At 39.2% G+C, this 24,397-nt stretch overlaps 1 protein-coding gene across 4 annotated transcripts in view; it reads left to right on the top strand.

The window, feature by feature from the left end:
• SMAD2 (SMAD family member 2) overlaps positions 1–24,397 on the top strand; it is a 50,155-nt gene that overhangs the window by 10,675 nt on the left and 15,083 nt on the right. For 2 of the 4 annotated variants that reach the window (XM_030968294.1, XM_030968293.1), the window contains exons 2-4: positions 382–671; positions 22,821–22,910; positions 24,052–24,245. In XM_030968294.1, the coding sequence (XP_030824154.1) occupies positions 439–671; positions 22,821–22,910; positions 24,052–24,245 (517 nt within the window). In that variant the 5' untranslated portion in view covers positions 382–438. The remainder of the gene's footprint in view (positions 1–381; positions 672–22,820; positions 22,911–24,051; positions 24,246–24,397) is intronic. The other 2 variants (XM_030968297.1, XM_030968295.1) reach the window with 1 other exon arrangement.

Below are 24,397 nucleotides of genomic sequence, written 5' to 3'. Positions count from 1 at the left end.
GCAATTTGTCAGTCACTTGGGGAAAATATTAATAAACTACTTAAACCAGCTAGCCTAGGTGCAAAGCTAGACTCAAGTTACCTTCTGTATTTGGTGACGTTTGCTTTAGTAAGGAAAGACTTGAGAAAAAATTAATTTTCTATTCTAGTAGTAATTTTGGTCTGTGTTAGCTGTTGAAGAGTCTGCAGCAAGCTTGATCTTTATTGATGAAGTACCTAACTGTGATACAGACTACTTCTGAGCTATTTATCTTTGGTTTGTTTTTTTTTTTGATGTAGTGTCCTGTGGCATTTGGCAGTGAGAGGTCCTAAGGCAGACAGGTATTTGTTTCATGTGAAACCTCAGTGCTAACGTGTCTCTTGTTTTGGTTTGTGTTTTCAGGGATCAGGCAGGAATCTCCAATTCATTGCTTGCTGAGTGTCCTGTCTGGTGGAAGCTATGTCCATATTGCCATTCACTCCACCAGTTGTGAAGAGACTTCTGGGGTGGAAAAAATCCGCTGGTGGCACTGCAGGGGCCGGTGGTGGTGAGCAGAATGGTCAGGAGGAGAAGTGGTGTGAGAAAGCAGTGAAAAGCTTGGTCAAGAAGCTAAAGAAAACAGGACAGCTGGATGAGCTTGAGAAGGCAATTACGACTCAGAATTGCAATACAAAATGTGTGACAATACCAAGGTAAGTGCTATTGTATTTGAAATTGTTACAGCCACTTAGGAAATGACTAAATGGATGCTCAGACCTTCTGTGAACAAATGACTAAAAAGTAGTTGCATGCTTTTGATTCTTTAAAGTTATTTAAAACCTGTATTGGATTAATACGGTGTTTGCTTATAATGGAAATCACATGCTTTGTGAAGTCACAATTTCGTTACATTTCAGTTTTCATTGATATGTAGGATCCTGTTTTTGTGTATTCTCATGATATTTAACACTGGTCTTAGTTTGTAGCACTGCCTTATGCTTTTATTTAATAACCCTGTCTATACTTGGGGAGGGGAGCATGCTTGAGCCAATACTTTTACTTGAAGAAATACTAAAAGACTAGTTTTTCCTTGGTCAACACTTCAGTAATCTAATTATTTTCAATTTTATCTGCTAGTTTAAATGGTACAAGCTTCCTCCATTCTCCCTTTTGAAGGGAAATTTTATCTTTGGAGGCAGGTTGTCTGAAGACCAGTTTATTTACTGTAATTATTGTTATTGTTTAATGAAAACACTTTTTGCTTAATAACTTGGGGTATTTCTAGAATTGATCTTCTGAAATGTATAAAGATTTAGACGAACAACTTGCATTCTACCCCTTTGACTTTCCCAGCTTAATTCATAGCAACTGCTGTGCGAGAGCAAGGGTTATGTTTGTAGGTATAATGCAGTCTCCTCTTGATTCATGTTGCACTGAAATCCCACTGGGGAGCCTGGGCAGGCTCATTGTGTGTGACAGAAGTATCAAATCACTTCACAGGTGTGTTTTTCCCTGGAAAAGTTAGCGCATTTCACTTTTCTGGGCACTTAAGTCCCTTGATGCTGAAGTTATTTATAGGGGAGAGGAGCTACATCTGGTTTATGAACTTCATTTCTGTATTAGTGCATTCATCCTAGCTACTTTCAAACTTTGTATTAATCATAGTGCAAGCTAGATTTGACTGGTGTCACTAATGATTCCATATATCAAATGTGTTGTAGCTGTTATCTGATAATGGTTTCAGCATTCTGTTTTCAATTTGACGCAGCTGTCTGGGAAAGTCATGACTATACCCTGAATAAACGACTATTTTAATTCTTATTTTTCTCTTTCCTCTTCACATTTTGTTTCTAATGCTGCCCTCCACTTGTATTTTCTTCCCTAGAATATACCCAAAAATTTCTGGTTTTGCCTTCTGCTTTCTTCCTTTTGCCAGATGGAAACGATAGATTAAAAAATATTAGTGCTTTCTTGTCTTAGTGTATTATCAGCAGACTAAGATTGGAGCCTGTAAGGTTTTATGTTTCTTGAGATGACTCCATGTATTTAGCGAGTCTTTACTGAGGCTGAGATGAGGTGCTTAATTGGAAGTTGTTTCATATGACACAAGTTAAACACACTTAATATAAAAATTTGTTACCTAGATTCTAGAACTCTTGGCTTTTATAGAGCCCTCCTTCAGGGATACTGGAGCAGTAGACATTGCTATTTCAGAAAAAGAGATGTCTACAATGAATTTTGTTAGAAGATACAAACACTATTCTAATACATCATTATTTTTGAGTAGACTCTAGTCTACTCATAGTAGAGTGTGCTTGCGTGACCTTTTGTGCTAAAGTAGACGTAATAAATAATTTTTAAAATGGAATACAAATATTCTGTGACTAGCAGTTCTTGCTGTTCTCTGTCTTCCACTCAGCTGTAAAAAGAACTGGACCTGGATTTTACTCCTCTTGAGTGCCTTAGGAGTTAGTCAGGAAGAGTTTTTCTGTTGGTGTTGGCTATTATACAGGGCTTAATTTTAAATTAAAAAATTGTTTTGGCCCTAAGGGGCAGGGTGATATCAGGGCTACCAGCAGTGCCATGCAGAATTTTTTAATTTCATAGCTGGGTTTTGTATTGTTGATATTACTTCACTTTGACAGTAGTAGTTTGGATTCCCAAGAAATAATGAATGTCAACTCAGTACTGTAATGACTTCTTGGAGATTCTGTTCTTGGATTTAGTAAGTTAATGAAACCACTGCTTGAGACCCACTTTAATGAATGTCTTAAAGATCTGCAGATCAGCAGGGATAAATAATAAAATGCTGAATTTGAAACTTTTTTCCTTACTAGTCAGCAGGAAGTTTGTGGTGCCAAGCTGCTGAGATGCAGTTCTGATGTGACAGCTGGGCTAGCTTTCCAAATGTTGTTCTGCTCAGGGAGGGTTTTTGTGTATGTTGGTTTGTTAGCTAGCTTTAGTTTTACTTACTACTGTTTTTAATTTGGTGCAGATATCAACAACTGTTGTGGGATGCTTCTGTTTGTCACAGTTGCATTATTCCTTAAAGAAAAGTTTCAGTTGAAGTTTCAGAAGTTTCTGGTCCCCTGGGAGATTTCCAGAGGTTTGATACAGTGTTTAACTCTAGTATACTTTTTCATCATTGAAACCTCAGGCGTCCAAACTCCCACGGACTTTTCACGAAACTGAGAAGCAGCTTGAACAAAAGTTGTATTAAATCACCTACTCAGAAATCTGCATTTCTTACTGTGTGTCATTGATAATTGTGCTGAATCAGGTTTATTCTGCTCCTGTGCTGTTTGTCAAGGTGACTGCACACTAAGGGAGGCTGATCCTGTGTGTACTACACAAAAGCTGCTCATGTGGTAATTAACACAACTTCTTACGAGACTAATGGAGGTTCTGAGAAAGCAGAAGCAGACAGATGGAGTGGGTGTTGGCATTGCACAGCAGGACTGCTTAGCTCTTCATAAGTGGGTCAGTAATCTAGAGCAGAGGCTAAATAAGTACAGAAGTCCTTTTGACACTAGCCCTCTAAGTAATTTGTAGTTATCTTGCTGAATCCTCCCAGCAAGCCAGTGGGATTCTAATCACATAATCCTTGTGTGTTCTGAAACTAAATGTTGGCACGTGAGTTCACTTTTCTAAAATACAAAATGAATTTGGTGGCATTTAAGAACTTGTCTTCATGCTCTCTCATGCAGTTTCGACATGGGCAGAAGATGCAGTCGGTGGAGAAACATTGTGAGCAAGCATCCTTCTTCTAATGGAGCAGTTTCCTTCTTCCTAGCCTGGATTATTCTTTTGAATCTCAGAATCCTAGATTAGTTTGGGTTGAAGGGAACCTTAAAGATCACCTAGCTCCAGCTCCCCTGCTGTGGCCATGTGCAGAGGCATCTTCCACTGGACCTGGTTCCTCAAAACCCAGTCCATAAATGCTTTGTAACTAGTGGAGGCTGAAATCCAAGCATTTAACAAACCAAACCATGCCATGTCGTGAGTAATCAGCTGGCATATTGTCATATCTTTGACATATAGTCTGGCATATAGTCTTATCTTAGTTATTTAAAAAGTTGTTTCAGTGGTAACAGCACAGAGAATTGGAGTCCAAAGTATGAAAACACAACTAGTTTCGGCATCCCAGTATTTTGGTGTGATCAGCTGAGTCATTTTTCTGTCTTAAAAAGAGTACAGATATGCATCATGCCTTATTTCTGCTTCTTTTAAATGGGACCACATAACAGTTGCTTTTGTGAAGTGCCATATAATGTACAACTACTAAAAAGAGTTTGGTTGGGTCAGGTTTGGGGTAATATTGACCTGGACTGTTGTAGTTCCTTTATTTTCAAAATTGGAAATAAATTAAAAAAAAAACAACACCAAAAAACAAAATCAAACCAAAACCTAAGGGAAGGGAAGCATTGAATTTGGACAAATTTTTGTTGACATTAATAGCAGTAGTCATATTACAGTTATTATGTATAGTTGGTTCTGATACTGTATGTGGAACTGTAGCTAGTGCTTGAATCTCACTTTTAATTGGCAGCCTTGGTTCTTTCAGAGGAGGTAGATTTTACTGCTGATTTTTATTAAATTGCATCACAAAAGTAGAGCAATGCTGAAAGTTGATGGAGAGTACTCTGGCAGACTTTTGGCTGAAGAAAGGTTTAAAAACCCAGCTTTCTGAAACAGCAGTTCAGAGAGTGTCTGCTGGGGTGCTGGTACCATGCAGGTGCCTCAGAGTCCCAGGGGAAACGCAGCAGTTGTTTCCAGAGCAGAGCAAGGGCTAATACTCTTGTCAAGCTCTTCCTTTTCAGCCTGCTTTGCCATTGGAGTTTTAGTATTATCTGGTCTTACATGTGCTTTCTGTCCCTCTTGTTTAACATGAGGAGAGCTTCTCTCTGTGTCATGGTTTTTAGAAGCTTATTCTTGCTTGTTTTTTTGCAGCTTCCCAGTTTTGACTTAGAGAGTGAGAGCAAGAATGTAGGTGATCTATGGAATTTGCAGTCCAGAGTTAGATTTCTAAAGCACTTGTCTTCTGCTTCCAATATGAGCTGAGTTCTGAATTTTTGTACCATTTAGAATCAAAGAGAAAACCCTACAATGGGTTCCATGGTTTTGGGAATGTGGAAGATAGTGAGGGAATGTTGGGAATGTGAAGCACACAGTTACAAATGAAGTGATTGGTTGGAATTACTGATCAACTTCATTAATGTTGATGGTGCTTTGAGTTTTTTAGGAGGAAGTAGTAATATTTTAAATATTTTAAAACCATACTTGTATGGCTTTCGCTTCATCCAATATTAAAGGCTGGTAATTTTTTTTACTGCTCCCATAGAACTGGTTACACCCTGATTGTTCTGGGGAAATAGGGTGTTGTTATTTAAGCATTGCATTCAGAATACCTTTCTGATATTATTTCATAAAAAATGTAAAAACACAGTAGTATGCATTGATTGCATCTGAAGACTGTAGTGTTTTTGGGTTTGGTTGTTGTTTGGTTAGGGCTTTTTTTGTGAAATAAATATCCATGTGACTTCTGAGCCTGAAAGACTGCTCTTGATGCTGAAGTGAATAATGCTATTGATGCAACTTCTCTTAGGCTTGCTTAAAGTATCCAAGAAATAAATCCAGTATATCTTAATTTTGCTGTATTCCTGATGTACTCTGCAATGCTTCAATACTTGAAACTGCAGAATCTGATGAAAATTGGTCAAACACATGAAAAAAGGCCATTTGACTTGATTAAAATCCTTTGAAGAAACTATGTTTCTCTATTATATAAATGTTGTTCCTTTGGTTGCTTGCCCTACAACCCTTTCCTCATTCCCTGCTGTGAATAAGACAAGGGGCCTAGGCATGGCTTATGGCCATGTTAAAATTGTTTTCTGCAGGTTGGCTCTCTTTATTGGTTACTCTGAGCCTCTGAGCATGGAACTTATGGGTGCAGATCGCAGTGTCTATGCAAGAGTTAACAGCAGAGGTACGCTAGGCAAAGAAATACCCTGTTCAAAGATGGGGAAGCTGGCTTGGACCTGCTGTTTGAAAACAAATCTTTTAAAATAATGCTTTTTTGATGCCTTTTTCTTCACGTAACTGAGTAAATTTAGGTGTAAGGAGCAAAGTTTTTATTGAAAAAAATAAACCTTCTACCAGTTAGCATGTTGTCTTGAATTTCTTGGGGATATTTGTCAGGAAAGTGATCACATAGCTAAGTGCAGTAACCTAGTTTTAGGAATGCTTTTGATCACTAATAGAGCTGAGTTGTCAAGCTGATGCGGCTTCTAGAATAGATTGTTTTCAGGCTTTAATATCTTTCCCCAAAATAGGTTACTTAGAGGGGAGCACTACAGGTACTCCTTTGTTCCTTCTCAGGTTAAAGCCATAGGACATGGGTGATTTCAGCACTTAAACTTGGGAGCAGGGAAAGTTTCTTTGGGAACTGTTCTAGGAGAGTTCCCAACATCTGCTAAGCTATGAGCAAGTTAGTGAAGAGGACAGTGGTAGGCACTTGGGTTGGCATAGTAGAGCCTAAAATAACATTGTAGTCCAGACGGAGGTGAAGCCTGTTTTCCCAGAAAGAAAACTTGGCACTTTCTGATAGTTTGTAGCAGAGATAGGATAATTCACTATTCAAGCTGGGGATGGACACTTACTCTTAATCATAGTTTAATATATAAAAAATGTCCTCAAACCATGTAGTGTTTCTCAGTCTGGATGTGTTCAGTTGGATGTAAATGAAAATGCATGGGAACTATAATTGAACATCTTAAGCTTTCAAAAATGTGTAGAGATATTTAAGACAATGCTTCAAAGTTCACTGAAGTACTGTTTTTCTTGCTGAGATTACAGGAATAATATGCTTGTAAATCATTTGTTGGTAAACTGACTCCCTTTTCTCCTGACAGGATTATTGAGGATGAAGCAGACCCCCCTCTGTTTTTCTCTTGTTGGAATTTCAATAAAAACATTCTTTAGAACAAAGCCAAAGAAATCTTTTCTGGAAGTATGGCAAGAAACAGCTGAGATTTTGGGGGATATTGGCCAAGATTAGCTTCATAATCTTGTGCTCCTGCTTAAGATATCTGGTGCTGTGGGTACTTTGGATGTGTTCATTTGAAAGGTGTAGCAGGAGAATCAAACTGCCCTTATTCTGCAGTCCCATAATTATGGTGGAACTTAAATATTGTTCTCTGTAAAAGACTAAAGGATGTGGTTATAGACAAAAGGATGCTGCCCTAATTATGTAAAATGACATGTTCAAACTCTAGGCTGCAAAACACCTTTAGATGCTGCATGGACGTACAGTGGGAAATAAAAATTCACGAGGTTTTGACTTCAAGGGTCCCTGAAACTTAATGTCTAAACTAGAGTTTAGCAATTAATATGGCAATGTTGGTGATGTTTATCATGTTAAATACTGTTATTCCTTCTTTTATTAACCCTTTCAATATAATTCCCGCTTTATAGTCTAAAAGCAAATTTTGTTAGTTTTCTCGTATTTGATTAATGATGTTGCTATATTTCATGTGTGGAATAGGACGCAGGATGGATATGAGCACAAGGTAATGCTTTTTTTTCCTCTAATAGCATTGTTTTCCTCTACTGCCACTTCCTACTCGAATAGTCTCTCTTCAGGGTTACCTGAGAGCTTCTTCAGATACCTTAAATGGATTATAAGAAAGGGACTTGGGACAGAGGCCTGGAATGATAGGACACAGGAAATGGCTCCCCACTGCCAGAAGGCAGAGTTTGATGTGATATTGAGAAGGAATTGTTCCCTGTGAGGTTGGTGAGGCCCTGGCCCAGGGTGCCCAAAGCAGCTGTGGCTGCCCCTGGATCCCTGGAAGTGTCCAAGGCCAGGCTGGATGGGCTTGGAGCAACCTGGAATAGTGGGAGGTGTCCCTTCCCACGGCACAGAGTGGAATGGGATGAACTTTTAACTGAAATTAAGGATAGCAATTGTGTTCAAGTGTAATTGAGTGGGGTTTAATTACAAATACTAAAACATAAGTGTTAACTTGTTTTGTGGCGCAGCTGTGGCTGGTGATGAGGACTGAATTGCTGTTGCTGAGGTTAAGCTTTAGTGTAGGCATGGCTCAGGTTACAGCATCTTACAATGATGTCATCCTGAAAAAGGAAGTCTTAGAGTATTAAACAAAGATACTTAGGACTGCCAGTTTTAAGCTCGTGCAATTCAGGAAGCCATGTGACTTACCCACATAATTTGTTAGAGTTGGTGTGCCAAGCAGAGAGTATTGGCATGTTATTTGAGCTAGGTCAATGTGTAAAAATACAAATGTGAAAAATACTTAGCAAGTAGCAAAATGCTGTATAGTTCAAAGGAGCTTGTCTCTCGAGTCAGAAGGAAGAAATGTTGAATTGTTGAGGATTACATTGGATACTAACCGGAATTCTGGATAAAGCCTGGGGGAATGTGGATTCTGGTCTTGGATTTCCTGCCTTTTCCCAGGTAACCTAAGTTTCTAATTTGCTGTTATTTTTCTGTCTATGAATGGAGATATATTTTTTTAAGGATTGTAGTAATGCCACCTTCACTACTATAAGGCGTATCAATTGTTTAGAGAGTGACCTTAAAGTATTTTTTGCTGTTGGAGTATGAGTGATGTGAAAGCAGATTTGGGGGTGAGAATGTGAGTGGTTAGGATTTGTGAAAGTTCTTTGTTTAAATTGATGCTGCTCTTCATTAGGATTGCCTTAATGGTAAGAAGCAGGAAAAGTCTGATTCAAAAATAAGTGTTAAAGTAAGTGTTTAGGCTTGCTTGATTTTTTTTAAATTTTTTTAAAATTTTTAATTTGCAGCTAATTATCAGGTTATCAACTGATGCTGAGGCTGCTTGTGTTTACTTTAGCAATTTTCCTGCACAGTAGGTTCTGGTAGAAAGCTCTGACTAGGAAGAGTAATACCTGCATCTTGACAGTTCATGCTGCCATTAAGAAGACGTATTAGTCACTTAAAAAAGATATGTTGACTGTGCTTTATTGTCAATACTGAGCCCCAAATTATCTCATAAATAGATATTTTTTCTCCAATCAAGGAGCCAGTCTTTACCCAGCCCCAGTCTATGCTAAACTGTTCCCTATCTTGCTGTGGTAACTCATACCTTTATAGCTGGCCAGCTATTCAGTGTGGTGAAGATTCCTCTCCTCATTGTATTCTTCTGTAGAAGTCAGCCATTTTAGTTTTCTTGGTACTGTAACAAAACACCTAAGTGCTGTTTTTACTAGTGTGAATGTTTTATGACAACCCAGCCAATTTTACATGAGAAACTTCCCAAATATGTTGCTCAGGCTGTTAGGCTAGGAGGAATTTATAGGCTAAACAAGATACTGCAGTTCCTTTACTGCTGCAGCTTTGAACACAAATAGCTGTTTAATAGGCTCCCTACTGATTTAATCCCACTTGTAATGTACACCTGCTAATTTAATAAAAGTAATTTCCCATGTCTTGTTTGCTACTTGGGGTTGTTTTTTTTTTTCACTTACTCTGACTCAGTTGCACTGCTGATTGGTGGAAAGCTTCTAAAATTTACTGCGTACAATGCCATAGTCTCATCATGAACAGCTTTCTTTGGCTTCTGTCATGTTGCATTGTTTGAAGCCGACTGGCAGGATACAAGAGAACAATCGGGAACTGGAGTAGGTTCACATCTCGATGCATATGCTTTAGAATTGGCAGAAGAACAATGAGGTTGGGGAAATCCCCTTGAACAAGTGCTGCACAGTAATCTGACTACAGCATTTGTGCAGAAAAGATCCTCCAAATTGTGGCTTTTCATTACAAAATATACAAGGAAGTCTTAGAAATAGAGCTGAGAATTTTCATAAAATCTTCACTCATAATTGTAGGTAGACAGGCCCCTTTTTCAGTGCTTGGTTTGTTCTTGAGTAATGGATAGAGAAAAGCCTGGTGCAAGTGAAGCATACTCAGTTTAGTTTAAATGCAGAATTTCAAAGTTACTGTTTAGTTCAGTTAGTGAGTTACCTCCCAGAACTGGTCTTTACTTCCCCTTAGTTTTGTGGAAGGCTTCAAGTTGAGTTCCTCTGATGCCTGAAATAATTTCAACTCATGCTGTAGTTTTGAAGGTTTGAACATGAAGAAAGGCTTATACCAACTGATGTGGAATCTTGCAGCTTTGTGGCTTTGTTTAGCACAACAGAAAGTTTTGTTTGAAATGGTTTTTGACTCAGGTGTTTGGCTGAAAAAGGCCTTGTCTCTAGTAGATTACTCAAATGTTCATCTTATGGACTCCAACTACATTTTTCAGGAGTGGCTTCTGAACCTTGCAGTGTTTGCATAACCTGCAGAAGCACAGCCTCCAGTCACCCAAGCTCATTGATAATTCTTTACTCTCTTTATGTCTTCTCCCACTTCTACTGCAGTGGGAGGAACTTGTATATGAACTGAACAGCTGTACCAGGGAAAGGAATTCACATCTGTCCATAACCATGAATTCCACAAAACCAATAACAAAAATGCTTTTTCAGTTCTTTTGCATTTTAATTTTGAATGTTCTGTTTGTCCCATGTACCTGTCTTGCAGATTGATATCTTGTCTAAACACAGTTAGTATCCAAACATTTGCTGTCCACTTATGTCTCAATTGGATGAATATAGGAGGAAAACAGAAGGGCTCTACCTAGTGCAAGCTGCATTAATGGCAGTCATTTAAAAAATTCTGTAATTCTGTTTGCTGATGGGAAGACATTTTTACTGGAGTTGAGTGCTGATGTGTTTGTTGATCCTCTGGGAGCCCCTCAATGTTTTGGCAAACAAGCACAGACATTCCAAGAAGGATTTGAGCAGCTTTCCTTCCAGCAAAATCCATGTATTTGTTAACTTAAATGTTAGTGTTCCTTGAGCCTTTGAAACACTCATCTTTTTGGCTGCCATAGAATAGAGAGCAGGGCAACTGCCACCTCAGCAGAGCCATGTGCTGGTAAATCAGGGCTGACTTCTGGCAGGTGGAGTGAGGAAAAGAAACTGTTGGATGTCCTGGGAAAGTGTTTTGTCTGTTAAGCAATTGGATGTGAGGCAAGAGCACTTGTGGGCACAATCTTCAGATGCATGTTGTGGGTGTGGATCATGAGCAAGATGTCGAAGACTTCAGGACTTGGCCAAGGTCTTAACACATCCTTTCTGCCTAAGCTCTAGTCAGCAAAGCTCAGGCGGTAACTTTGGTTCTTATTCTAGAGGTGTCTCCTGCATATTCCAGTTTTCTGATGACAGGATCTGCTGTAGGGTCCCATGTTCTCTTCTGGGCCTGAGGAGAATAGAGGCTTCTAGTCAGGCACATTGGCTATTACCTTCTTGATTTTGTCTTATGAAAAGCATATGAAGTAATATAATATCTAAGCAAATATGCAAAGTGCATTTTAGAAATGTTTTATTTATTTATTCTATCTGAACAATGCAACTCTTCAAGGCTTTTTATGGCTTCCTAGCTAGTTGTGAGTTTTCTTTATTTTTGTAATGAAATATGGGCATTGTCAGTGTTGGTAAGGGCATTGTCAGACATAACTGTATTTTTTTGGCAAAAAGTGATGTCACAAGTACCATTCAATTCTCAGCCTCAGTGTGTTGCTTGGGGAAGCTTTCTCTAAGGCTCAAACTTTAACTTCATTTGAAATTCCTTATAGGAAACACTTGTAATTTAGCTATATAATAGTTGGTATTTCTTTATGTTTTCATAAAGACAGTCTGTTGTTTGGGATATGGATCAAGGTCAGTGTATTCTCTGCTTCACCAGTTTTCTGCCAGGTGTGCATGGCTTGGGCTGCAGCAGGGATTGTGGCCTCCCTGCATTGAGCATCTCATAGCATAGAACCTCTGTTTTTTTCTTCTTGGGCTTCTGAAGTAGGTATGTAATTCATAGGGGCTGTCCAGAGGAAAGTTCGGTTTGAAATGAGGTATTTAAAGATCCTGTAACTGTTGTTCCAAGAGTAATCTTTTTGCCAAGGTTACATCCTTTTTGAGGACTGTGGACAATCAACTTGAAGGGCTAATCTCTCCCCTTCACTGTCCCAAATATACAGTAGTTTGAGAAGGTTAATCAAAACATCTCATGTTTTCTCAGCTGTCTGTCAGCTGCAAAGCAGCCCACACAGGTGGTAGCATCAGCCACTCACCCACTTGGAGGATGACGGACTCCTCGAGAAAAATTACTTGACTTGGCCCTTGCTTGGTAGCTGTACCTGTTAGCTTGTGGGGAAAGCTTTCACCACACCTACTGACTAACAGTGGTTAGAGAACTTGAGATAAAGGTCATTTTTTAATGTCTGTTGGAAGTATGACCTTCTGTGAGATTTGTCTGCTATTAACAAAACAATTTGTTGTGGATTTATCAGCCAATACTGTGATGGATAGGTCTTCATATACAGGTACTTTGTCCTTGGATATTTCTGATTTTTAGGTCTGTAAAGAATGATACAACATTAACCTGTGAAAATGCACTGAGTGTCATCATAACCCACTGCCTGATGTTATCACAGAGTAGTTTATGTTTCTAAAGATGTGAAACTGCAGCAGTTAGAAAACCTTTATTGGATATAATAGTGCAATGAATAAAGCAGTGTAGGAATTCCAAGATACCATTTCAGTAATGACATCTAAAGCATAAACATCCATGTCCTCAGTGCTTGTAGGTTCACATGGTAGTAGGTTTTTCTTTATTGTCGGTTTTGTTGCATGAGGTTTTTATTTTTTTTTTTAATTTTTTTTTAATTTTTTGTTGTTGTTATTGGGTTCCTTCCACCCCTTGGTTAGTCTTTAGAGAGCTGCCATTGTGAATGCTCTTGTACACTTGTCATCTTCAGTAGATACAGGGCATCTAGGAGTGATTGGTTTTGATGGCTGTTTTGGAACATGTGACCAGGGGCAGTTTTTCCATGCTTAGGTTCCTCTTATCTCCAGTTAGACTGCTTCAGTGTTTGTGAGATGCAGAGCTGCTGAAAGCTGTGTGGTGTTTGGTTGGGAGTGGGGAACTGCAGGGCCAGTTTCCCAGCAAAGCTGTTAGCTCATGATTTCCGTGGGCTGCTTTTGGATGCTCCACATCTTTGGTCTTTGAGCATAACACTTGTGGCCAGCTCCCTGCTGAGTCTTGAAGGAGGCTGAGTTGCACTGCATGCTTTTATTTCTCAGTCCTGACACCACCTCTGTGTTGCTTGACCTTGTCATTTAGAAATTTTCAGGCTCTACTCCCCACCTGCCTTTGAGCAGAGAGTAGAAACTCCTTGATCAGATCTGTGTCTAAACAGACATATGGACAATGAGAAAAGAAAGGAATATTTTACTTCAGCTTGGTTTCCATGGCATCCGGGGAAAATTACTCTCGAACTTTGAGGTTCTATCCTTCCAGGATCTCCTGGCATTGAGAGAAAAATAAAGGTAGCACTGATTGTTGTTGACTGCTTTATTCTGTCTGACAGCACTGGGCTAGCATGTCAGGATTTGGGAGAAGGGAGGGTAATAAAGTGCTTTGAAGAGCCTTGTATCTGTATTTTTGCCTATGTAGGCAGTTTGTTGCACATGTGACCAGGAAGAAGTGTTCCTTTAGAAAAGGCAACAGAAGCATAGACTGTTCATCAAGATCACTTGTTGGCCTGGCACTCAGCAGAACTAGAGAAAACCAGCTACTGGCTCTGGGCAGTTCAAATGCTGGGCTCTAACAGTATCTTCTGTACATCACGTTCCACTTTTGTGTCCCCTGTGGACATCCTTGAAGTTTTAATCTGAAGTAAATGGGAGTTATTCAGTGACTTTTTTTCTTTTCCCACAGTGTTAGAGAGGTTAATTGCATCCTGTGCCTCCTGCTTTTCTGGCTATTTTGATGTGTTAATTTTTTTAGCATACATCTATTTATAAGGAAGGTTATTAAGTCATTTTCCTTGGTTCAGAGGCTGCATTTTGTATTTGATGTAATGGTTTTGAATATACTTTATAAAGTTCTATGTAAACTTTATTCGTAAAAGCATTCTGAAAGATGAGAGGTTGTGCAATGGTTCCTGATTTATATTCCACTAAATATGCACATACATAAATGTATCTTTCTTGGCTGCATGTGGTATGTCTTGAACGTGCCTGTGGGGTGGGGGGAGGGAGGGAGAGAAGGTAGTGTTACAGTTTTCAGCAAGTATCTGTGTCTTCTGCTTGAAGCGTAAAGGTCTGCTTTTGGATTCTAGAGAAGGAGGAAAAGCGATTTAAATTTCTTTTTTTTTAGTAACTATATAAGGCCAGTTGCTTAAATAAGTAAATCTAAGGGGTTAGAGACCCTTGAGGAAGCACTCCTAGTTGTAGATGGTCAGTGCCCACCCCACACTTTTACTCTTGTTTTGCTGAGTTTGTGCTGAGAGAGAAATCTGTGATTTCAGTTCTGCAAGAAGATTAAGTCCAGGGCTTTGTAAGACATTACTTGGTATCCTTTTCCTAGACTTGCCAGGCTCTATTTCTCTTTTGAAGAATGGGAGATTCTGATGGCAAACCATCTATAACTATCTAAACTATCCACCTATAGCTGTGTGCAAATACATGTAGATATTCATTTACTCTGGTTGCCAGTACAACCCTTTAACAGAACTTTTCTAAGGGTCTGTTTTTCTACCCCAGCGTCCATCACAGAATTGTCTCCATAGAGGAACCTTTGTCCAGCTCCTCCAAAGGGCAAGTGCCACCACAGAGTGGTGTAGATAATTTTCAAAAAGAATTCATACCTGTGGATTTTATTTCGTGTTTGTTAACTTACTAGGTCATCCCTCTAGCAGGTGATTGGAAGAGAAATCATTATTTCATGCTGAATTACCGAAACTTTATATTTTCTGTTGCAGGATAATGAGATCAGGAAATGAGATCAGGACCTCTGTAACTTGATGTCATTGACAAGCAGGAATGAACTGCTCTAGCTCTGAGTCATTCCATTTGATGAATGTGTGTGCCTGCTTCTGTACACTTAAGTGAGCAGATGACATTTTGTCACTGTAACATGGGATGCTGGAGATGCAAGTGAAGACACTGATCAGTTCTGCAGAGATGCAAAATAATTCAAAGGAGGAGTGTGGTAGATATGTCATGAAAGGAGCTTAGCATTCATCTCCTTATTGCAGGTTGTTTTAGTCTTTCCTAAGTCAGCATAGTGCAAGTAACCTTTCCCCAGCATGGGGAAAAGAAACATAAGCAGCATGCATTTCAGTAGTTGAGGCATTTAGGTCAACCAGACTGCATTTTAGTGGGTTTGTTCAGGCACTTGGCGATGCAGCTAGCTGAGGTGCTACTTGGAAAGACTGGTAATATAGTTAGCATTGCTCCTCTCTGGTTTGTATGCATTTCAGGCTGTAATAGGGAAAAGTCCTAATTGTCAATATGCAGAAAGGACTATCAAATCAGAATATAAAAGCCTGTTTTCATAAAAGCATATTTTCATTTGAAGCCCAGAATTAAGGAAACCATGATCAGGCAAGTTTGGGAGGAGCTGTCTGTGCTGAGTACAATACATGTATCTTTGTAAGCCAGTGAACTTTTTAAAATGCTGTCTTAGTTTAATCTCTGTTACACCTAAGCCTTTCAATTCAGTTTTTCCTATTACTGGAGACTTAGGGACCATTTCTGAACTAGCTCCAAAGGCTTGGTGTATCTCTTCAGCTGTTCTTGAGTCTCAGTTGCATCAGGAAGAAGGTAACTGATGTGAGAGGGAGGATTCTCTTCTTCCATACATCAATTCACTGGTCCTTTTCTCAAAGGTAGAAAAAGTGGAATGTAATGGGCAGTGTGTTCACTGGCGTGCAGCTTCAGTGTAGCCACACCAGTGATAAACTGGAGGCCTAGTCAGTGTTGTGGTTCCTGCTTTGGCTTCCTGTTCACTACGTTGCTCTGAATTCTTGGATCTAAGAGATTACATAGCAAGATTGATTTATTTCTTTAAAAAGAAAGGTACAGGTCTTGTATACAAGGTACCGATCTGGAGTTTGCAGACTTCAACCTGTTTTCTCTGGTAAATTTTACGGAGGCAGCCATGAGCAATGCTAAAGCACTGGCATTGCCCATTTGTTATGAGAATATGGGATTCCACAAGTCTAATGGCCATTTCTTACTGCTCTAACTCCAATTTGGATAGCTTAGTGTAGTTCTTGAAGCAAATTTTCTGCCTCTTTTCTGCCTACTTGGCAAAATAACAAAGTCGTAAGCCTAGTAAATGTTAGGCTAGTATAAAGGTGCCTGTGTGCCTGTATAAGTAACTTCTCTAATTCAAGTGAAAAATCTGATAATTTTTGTTGTTGTTGTATTTTTTCCTGTTGAGTCTTTGAGTAAAAACAGTGAACACCAACATCAGGCTCACTTCTATAGGGAAGACTTTGCATGAGAATTCTAGAATTGGGAAACTAACTTTGATACTCATGTCCCATTTTAAAAGAGATAAATGGAATACTGTCAGAGATTGCTGAAATTAGTTTTCATTTCAGCCACAGCTCCAGCACTACAAGTGCCTCTGAAAATGTAGGGGCAGACAAATTAGATTCAATGGGAGAAAGGCTCATGATTATAAGATGCAGGAGAAAGGCAAATGGAGAAGATTGCCTTGAACATGAACTTGGCAGACTTGTTAGTGGCTGCAGATTCTGAAAGATGTGAAAGATTCAGGAAGGATATTAGAGGCTCAGTGTAATACTTCACAAATAAGCAAATTAAATGTCCAAGACCATTTCTATAATGTTTTCTGTATAATGTGGGCTTTGACTAGCACAGTGCTGTTTGCATTTCAGGTTTTGTCATATTTCTAGTGTTACCCCTTCAGGTAAAGACGAGGCTGCCAACTGAATTCAGTGCCTTTTAGCTCCTTTAGAGCTGTTCCACCTTGCAAGACTTCGAAGAAAAAATGTGTAACTGCAGTTACATATGAATTGTGACAATATTTAACAACTTCTTTATAGAGTTTCTGGTACTTCATATGTAAATATCTTTGAAGTGGTTCTGCTTGCTTCCATCTGATGTTGTACTTGTTGCAAGCACTTAATTTATTACAAGAAGTACCTTGAGCACACGGAGTTACCAACACTGTAAATAGTGGTAGGATAGTTATTTGTTCATTCTGTTTCTCAGTAAAAATTGGTAATAAATTCATGATAGCAACAACTTATATACCTAGATCAGCCCAAGCACTGTGTTGTAATTTTGGTGCACACCAAAATTATCACACACTGGGTACTGATTAAAATTCTGCTGGCTTCAGGTTTTTCAGCTATAGCCTCAAATAAACATCTTTGTAAAAAAGAGTATTGTTGACAAGATCTATCACCTTTATCCCTGTTTTTATCTTCTGCTTTGCAAGTGCTCTTGGGGAAGGTGCAGGGATGTCTTGGAGGATGTGCAGTGCTATGTGTAGACACGAGCTTGTTGATGCTGTGGCCATGAATATCTGGTCAATGCTTGCACATACTTGCTTGGATCTGCAAATCAGTACATCTGGCTTTTAACTGTGTTGAGAAACTGATCCTAATTAAGCAGCCAATATTGAGTACCAGTAGGCTTTAATAGCTGGCATCTGGACATGAGTGAGGGGATTGTGGATTGATCTGTGTATATACATCTCCAACTGCTGATGTTTCTAGTTACAATTACTGCTGCCACAAGCCAAGATGCAAAAGTCTTTCTGTATTCACCGAGATGAGGTTGTGCTGTCACAGATCATCTTACGCTGTTCAGTGTTCTCCTGCAGTGTCCTTTACCACCTAAACATATCAAATACAAGAACTTGCTTTTGGGCGGTGTGTTCCAGGTGATAAGAGATCCATGTGTATTTTTGGACTCATGAAGATCAGTACAGTACATTTTTTTAAACTATATCATTAATGTAGGTTTTTTTTATTGGTATGGATTTCAATAGGGATAGTATTCCTCTGGTTGAGATACACTGCCTTACAAGAATTTTATTGACTCATGAGTGTAGCACAACTCATGAGTGTAGCACAAACTGTCTTCTATGTTCATTTGTTGTGGGCGGATCAATAATTTATTTGTATTTGTACCAGGACTTGATAGTCCAGTTTTTATAGTAGACTTACAGTTAAATGTTATTCCACTAAGGTAGGGGAATAATGACTGGGAACATCATCTGTAGATAAGGCAATACAAATACTTGCAGATTATCTTCAATAGTTGGGGTTGTCCTGTGTCCACATGTTTCTTGTGTATGTCAGAGTTTTCTGTCTTACTGAATAAAGACAGTCAGATTTGGCATTTTGTGTGAAAATAGTAAAGCCTTGCTACAGCTCATTGCTGTGTAGGTAATTTCTTGCCCAGAGTACAGGTTTTTTGGAACTCAGATTTTCCTGTTAAAGGAAATGATGAAATGGAAGAAGTGAAGGCATACTGTGAACTGTTGCACGCTGATAGCCACATTAAAGATTCTTCTTGCCAGAATTGCACAGTATCATATGAGATGATATTCCTTATAAGCAGATAAAAAGTCAGGTTGAAACACCAGCTCTTACAACCCTTTCCATTCAGGGAAAGCTTCTGGCAGAAGTAGCTTTGATTCAACCATGTATAAACTTATCTGATCCTTTCTTTACCACATCAGTCCTAAAGAGTCCCAAACCCCAGTTGTCCCAGGTTTAGTGTGTAGCAGCTTAACCACCTACCTGCTAGATATGGTTTCCCTAAAAGTACTGGATCTCAAAAAGTGCTTCTTATTCCTTGCAAATATTTTTTTCAGCATTTCTCCTTTCTCTAGGAAATAGTTTTCTCTTGTTAGACCTTCACAGCACCTGGGAATCTGAGCCAAATTGGTGTTTATATCCCTGAAGTCCCTTATAATAAATTCACTTACTTGTGGGAACTGCAAAAGTAACAATCTTCTGTTGAAGCATGGAGTACTAAAGGCCACAGAACATGATGATTTGCTGTTGGGAGCTACTGTTGAAAAGTGTTGAAAAGATAAAAAACTAGCTTTTGTATTGTTGACCAAATGTTTGCTTGTTTCTGTCAACAAATTGTTTTAAGAACAGCAGTGAAAATGCTCTTTGGAATGAAAGTGTCCGGGAGAGAGGAAGTACATTAGCTTTGAACTTGTGTTTTGGAGTATATTTAAACACTGTCTGCACAGGAAACATTTAGGTACAGCAACACAGAAGTCAAATTGTATTTTGAAAACAGTGATGGCTTACCAGTGATGCAGTGTACAGCGAGTTCAACACCAAACCCCCTTGTCTGGTAAAATACAAAGCCTGAAGTGTGCTTCCAGGCTTCAGCTTGAGTGCTTACTGAAGGTAATATGGTGATATGTTTTGGCTGCCTCCTTCCTAATAAATTAAACGTGCCTGGTTACATTCCCAGGCACCATCCAACTGGCTCAGGACTGCCTTGTCCATTCTCTTCAGCCCTCAGCTAGCAGAGCAGGGAAGCTGCATCTGAATTGTCCACTGTGACTGGGTCCCGATGGTGTGCGACTCACAAACCTGGGAATTGTGTGGGAGAACAATAATTGGCACAGCCTGGCGCTGGGGAATGTCCTAGCTGCTTTCTAGCATACATGATCATGTTCCAGGGCCTGGGAATATTTCCAGACAAGACTTGACTTATGAGTACAGATGTTAGTGCTTGATTCTCCTGAAACCTTTATGGACTAACGTATGGAAGGGACTCTGCATCACACAAATTTTGGATGCTTCAGAAAGGTAGATTTAGGGGTGAGTGATTCCTGTTTATTTTGAGGCAGTAATTCTGCACTATTAAAAATCTGTACCTCCTGTCTTTCAGATGGTTTTACGGGTGGTTAAAACATCTTTCAGAATTCAGTCACCTTTCCAGCACCACCTTTCAGGGATGAGTAGACATGCCTGCCCTCTGTCAGGCAATGGCTTGTGTATGAATGAGCATACTGTGGCCTTTCGTGGAAGTACTGTGTATTGAACTATGGTTTTTAAGGTTGTGAGGAATTTAGTTTTGATCTGGTGTGCGTGTGTGTGAATTTTAAGAGTCTTGATTTATTGCCTGGGTGACGTGGTGAGGGGATAGTCTTGCACCTTGTAGGCAATGGATCTTTTGTGTCAGCAGGAAGTAGAGAAACCTCTTTATTTCTTTAGATGTTTCCTCCAGCAAACAGTAAAATCTTTGTTGAGTTGACTTCATTGATCATATGGAATGATTTCCTACAGGCTCTTTCTTCTGTGTTTGATTGTGCATTACTGGAGTTTAAGTATAGTCCTGGTGTAGATGAAACAGTAAAACACTAGTACTAATCCCAGCTCTAAACAGATGTGCATCCCAGAGGATAGCACGTCATGTAAACCAATGACTTTGGAGCAGTTTTGCTGCTCTGACTGATCACTTTTCTGTGCCTCTTGGCCTGTTCTCCCTCCATGGTGTTTTGAGCTTCATTCCAAGCTGTGGCTCTGTCACACAGTCTTCAGGATACTGTTTGTCTTTCTGTAGGTTGTGGAATATGCTGTCAGCTTTGAATATTAATAGGGAGAAGAGGTTAGCAATATAAAATACTTTTCCTGTTCATCTTGTTTTGTCAAGGGCTATGAAACTTTACTTTTGCATGTGCTGTATTAAAAGCCTTGTGAACCAAATGCATGGCATGTCATGCTTACAGTAGTGATGCACCCCACAATTTTGGGAATGTGTAATCTGTGTGACAGCTCCACAGTTTTGGAGCACTGCTTTGTATGAAGGATCCATTGCTCAAAGGTAGTGAGCTGTCAGAGCTCACCGTGTCAATTAATATGCAGCAGGCTTTGTGTCTGCTGATTGTTCTTCTAATTGCCTGTAAAGATGATCTGTCTTAGTAGCAGTAGTGGTGCATATTTAAGGACACAGTACAGTGCAGAGATGCTCCCTGGTGTCCGTGTGTCTTCAGGGCAACTACTTCAATCCTTGCAAAGCTTCTGGTGACCCAGGGTTCTGACTGCATCTTAGGAATGTGGAAAAGAGAGGCTGCAGGCCCTGCTGATGCAGCCATGGGCAGGATCCCTCTTTGCCTGCTCATTCAGGAGAGCTGTGATGCTGCTTGAGCTCTGGATGCAACTTGTTCAGGATGGTTGGCTTTTCTGAAGAGCTGGATCTCTGCCAGAGAATGGGCCTTCATCTCTGACTCTCTGCTGCTCTCTACTAGGCAAACTCATCTAGTACAGGATTTTACTTGAACCCATAATCAGTAATATATCAAAAGGCCTTATTTAATTTAACATATTTATTTGTGATAAAAGCAGGCTGTTGCCACCCACAGTTATATTCTCCTTCTTTGTAGTGCTATATAACTACAATAAAGAGAAGTGATCTGGCTGAAAAGTAACTCAAAACATGTATTTTCAGCCACGTTTGTTCTCTGGTCAGATAGCCAGTTTATTGATTTGGATTGCTTCTCACTGGCATGCATGTTTCAGCCTCACTGGGATGGCATTAGAAATGAGGTGCGTGGTAGAAGCAAGAAGGAAGCAAGACCCATTCATTGCCTTCACCAGTGGCCAACACTTAGGTTTTATTAAAAGTCACTGTGGAATTGAGGTGGTTGTTGGCGCTGACAGTGGTTTCAAGTCCAGTGAAGTGCTGTCTGCACTTTTGTTTTGTAACACTAATGAATTTTCCCTGTGTAATGAGAAGAAATAAAAACATCAACCTCACTTTTCTTTTCTTAAGCACTCAATCCAAACTTGAGTGTATCAGATAAACTTGGTAATTTAAATTTCAGTCACAACACTTGTATTTAAAATCAGAAGTTTGGTGACCTTGGATTCTTGCAACTTTTCAGAGGCTGTTAATTTTAAAGGTAATACAGCAGCCAGCCAACTTCAGGCTGCATAATTAGGAAGCAGAGATTGAAGTTGCTTGTGAAACAAATTCTCTCCATTTTTGAAGTGAGAGTATATAAGTATGTTACTTACGGAAAATAAAGTGTCTGTTTTCAGTGGTCACTGAGCAAGTATGTTATAAAACTGAGCTTCATTTATGCGTCTGAAAGTCTGCTGCCTGTTTACAATCCTGTTTTCTTGCTTTGTTTAAATTTGCCTCTGCTTTAGTTTGTGTCTATGACTGAATGTTCCTTTATCTTTCCCATTGTAATCTGCTCCTTGAGCCAGTTTGGTAAAGGCTTAGCTGCCTTTCCTTTTCTCCTGCTTGATTTAGCAATTAAAGTTATGTGATAGTTGAATCTTAAGGTGCTACACTGTAAAACATTGTTTTGTATACTGTGTGAAAGCATATTTAGCTGTTTAATCAAGGAGAGTACAGAAAACAGCTAAGTATCAGCTATAATGTGTTTTTCTTCAGAGTTTGATTTTCTGTTTTTCAGAATAGCAACAAATTAGTCTGTGCATGGAAAATGAGATTAATGCTGATTAATCAAGTGGTGATACTTGAACTTTAGATTGTGGTGTTCAGTTTTGGATACACATGGCCTTTGTTTGAAGTCTTAGGGAAGTTTATGTTTAGAAACAAACAAAAAACAAAAAACAAAAAAAAAAAAAAAAAAAAAAAAACAACAAACCCCAAAACCAACCCAACCCAGAAACTACCTTTTAAAACTGAATTTTGTAAAGAACTAGGCTGAGGAAGTTTTGCCTGTTTTAAGGAACATTGCAACTGTATCAATTACTTAAAACCTGAGAACTTGTTCACCTTTAAAAACATTTATCATTTACCTTGAATCACTTGTTCCATTTTGATAGCCTCCTTCATATAGAAAATATAGCATGAAATGTCAGTTTAAATGCCAGTCTAACAGTGCTCTATCTTCTATGTGAAAGGAAGTATTCTGTACATTTTTCCATGTTTGACCTCATGGTGTTTTGAATAACCATGTTCCATATTCATATCAATTTTTGTTTTTGTTTTCAATTTATGCACAGCACTTGCTCTGAAATTTGGGGACTGAGTACACCAAACACGATAGATCAGTGGGATACAGCAGGCCTTTACAGCTTCTCTGAACAAACCAGGTGAATATTCTGCCCTCTCTCGCATCATAAAAATCTTGTGGGAGGGATTGGCTTTGGAGGGTCTGTAATGGGATGCTTTAGCTGTAAAATAGACTAAAATGATTCCTAGGCCTCTCATGGTACAGCATTTTGAAGTATTTCCTTGCCAGTGTAGAAATCAGTATGTTCACAGCTGATGTTTTGACCAATGAAACTCTTAATTCTATTATTACTCATTTTTCACGCCAGTGCTATTGAAAGAATGGGAAGACTTGTTAAATGCAAGCTCTAATGTGATTTGGTATTTATATTAACAAAATTGGAAAACTTAATTCTTTAGACCTAATCTTACAAAGTGTTTAAACTGCTTTGTATGCCGCAAGCTTTCAGTTAAATCTTGCTAATTGGCTCAGATACGAGCTACTAAAGAATTGTTTGTAAATTCTTCAGTACTTAATGGTGGGCAAATTCTAAACAGGGTCTTTATTTTTTCATGTCACATTACTTGATTTGTGTATTGAGGTTTGTCTCCCATCCCATAACAATCATAAACATCTGCATTTATGTAAGCATATGCAGTCTGTCTTAAAACTAGCAAAACATTTTCAGCTGGTAGCAAGGCAGATGAAGTGAAGAAGATAAACTGTACAGCCCTTACAAGATGTGCATTCATGTGTTTTGCATTGCAGTTATACTGCCATGTGGATCACTTGGGCAGCTGACTGCTTATAGGCTTATTTGCAGTCCTGTGGGAGTTCTTATGCTTAAAACCATAAAGCATCCATGCCACAGCAAAGCCTTGAGGTGCCTTTAGCAGTGGAAGGGACCATTAAATGTGTGATTTTATTTTTAACAACTGTTTTCTGCATTTAAAAAAAAGAAAGTATATGAAGCAATCATTCTAAATACTTGGTTGTATGTAAGTGGCTTTTAATGAACTCTAAATTCACTGGCAATAATTTGAGCAGCTCAAACATGAGTTGACATTGCTTGATACGATCATTTTCATTGCATTTGAAGCCTTTCAATTAGAGTATAGATATCACTAGCAGAGTCAACACACTGAATTCTGAGAATGAGCTACCCATGTGTGTACTCTGTTGCTGGAGGGACCGAGGCAGCACGCAGTCTGTAAATGCTTCTCCACGTCTTTCCCCTGCAGATCCCTCGATGGCCGTCTGCAGGTGTCTCACCGCAAGGGACTGCCACATGTCATTTACTGCCGCCTGTGGCGCTGGCCAGACCTGCACAGCCACCATGAACTTAAGGCAATTGAAAACTGTGAATATGCTTTTAATCTTAAAAAGGATGAAGTATGTGTAAACCCTTACCACTACCAGAGAGTGGAGACACCAGGTAGGAGGACTGCTTCTGACTTTTGGTGTCAGCATCTGTTTGTGGTTATTCAGCATGATGTTTTGAATGAAAAATGAGAGAAAGGTGATGTCCTGTCTTGATAGAAGTACAAGATTCTTTTTGAGATCGTATCCCTGAAAGTTTTTAGTAGT

This window comes from Camarhynchus parvulus, chromosome Z (assembly GCF_901933205.1).
Source record: "Camarhynchus parvulus chromosome Z, STF_HiC, whole genome shotgun sequence".
NCBI classification, from domain to species: domain Eukaryota; kingdom Metazoa; phylum Chordata; class Aves; order Passeriformes; family Thraupidae; genus Camarhynchus; species Camarhynchus parvulus.
This window is presented reverse-complemented; position numbering and strand designations above follow the sequence as displayed.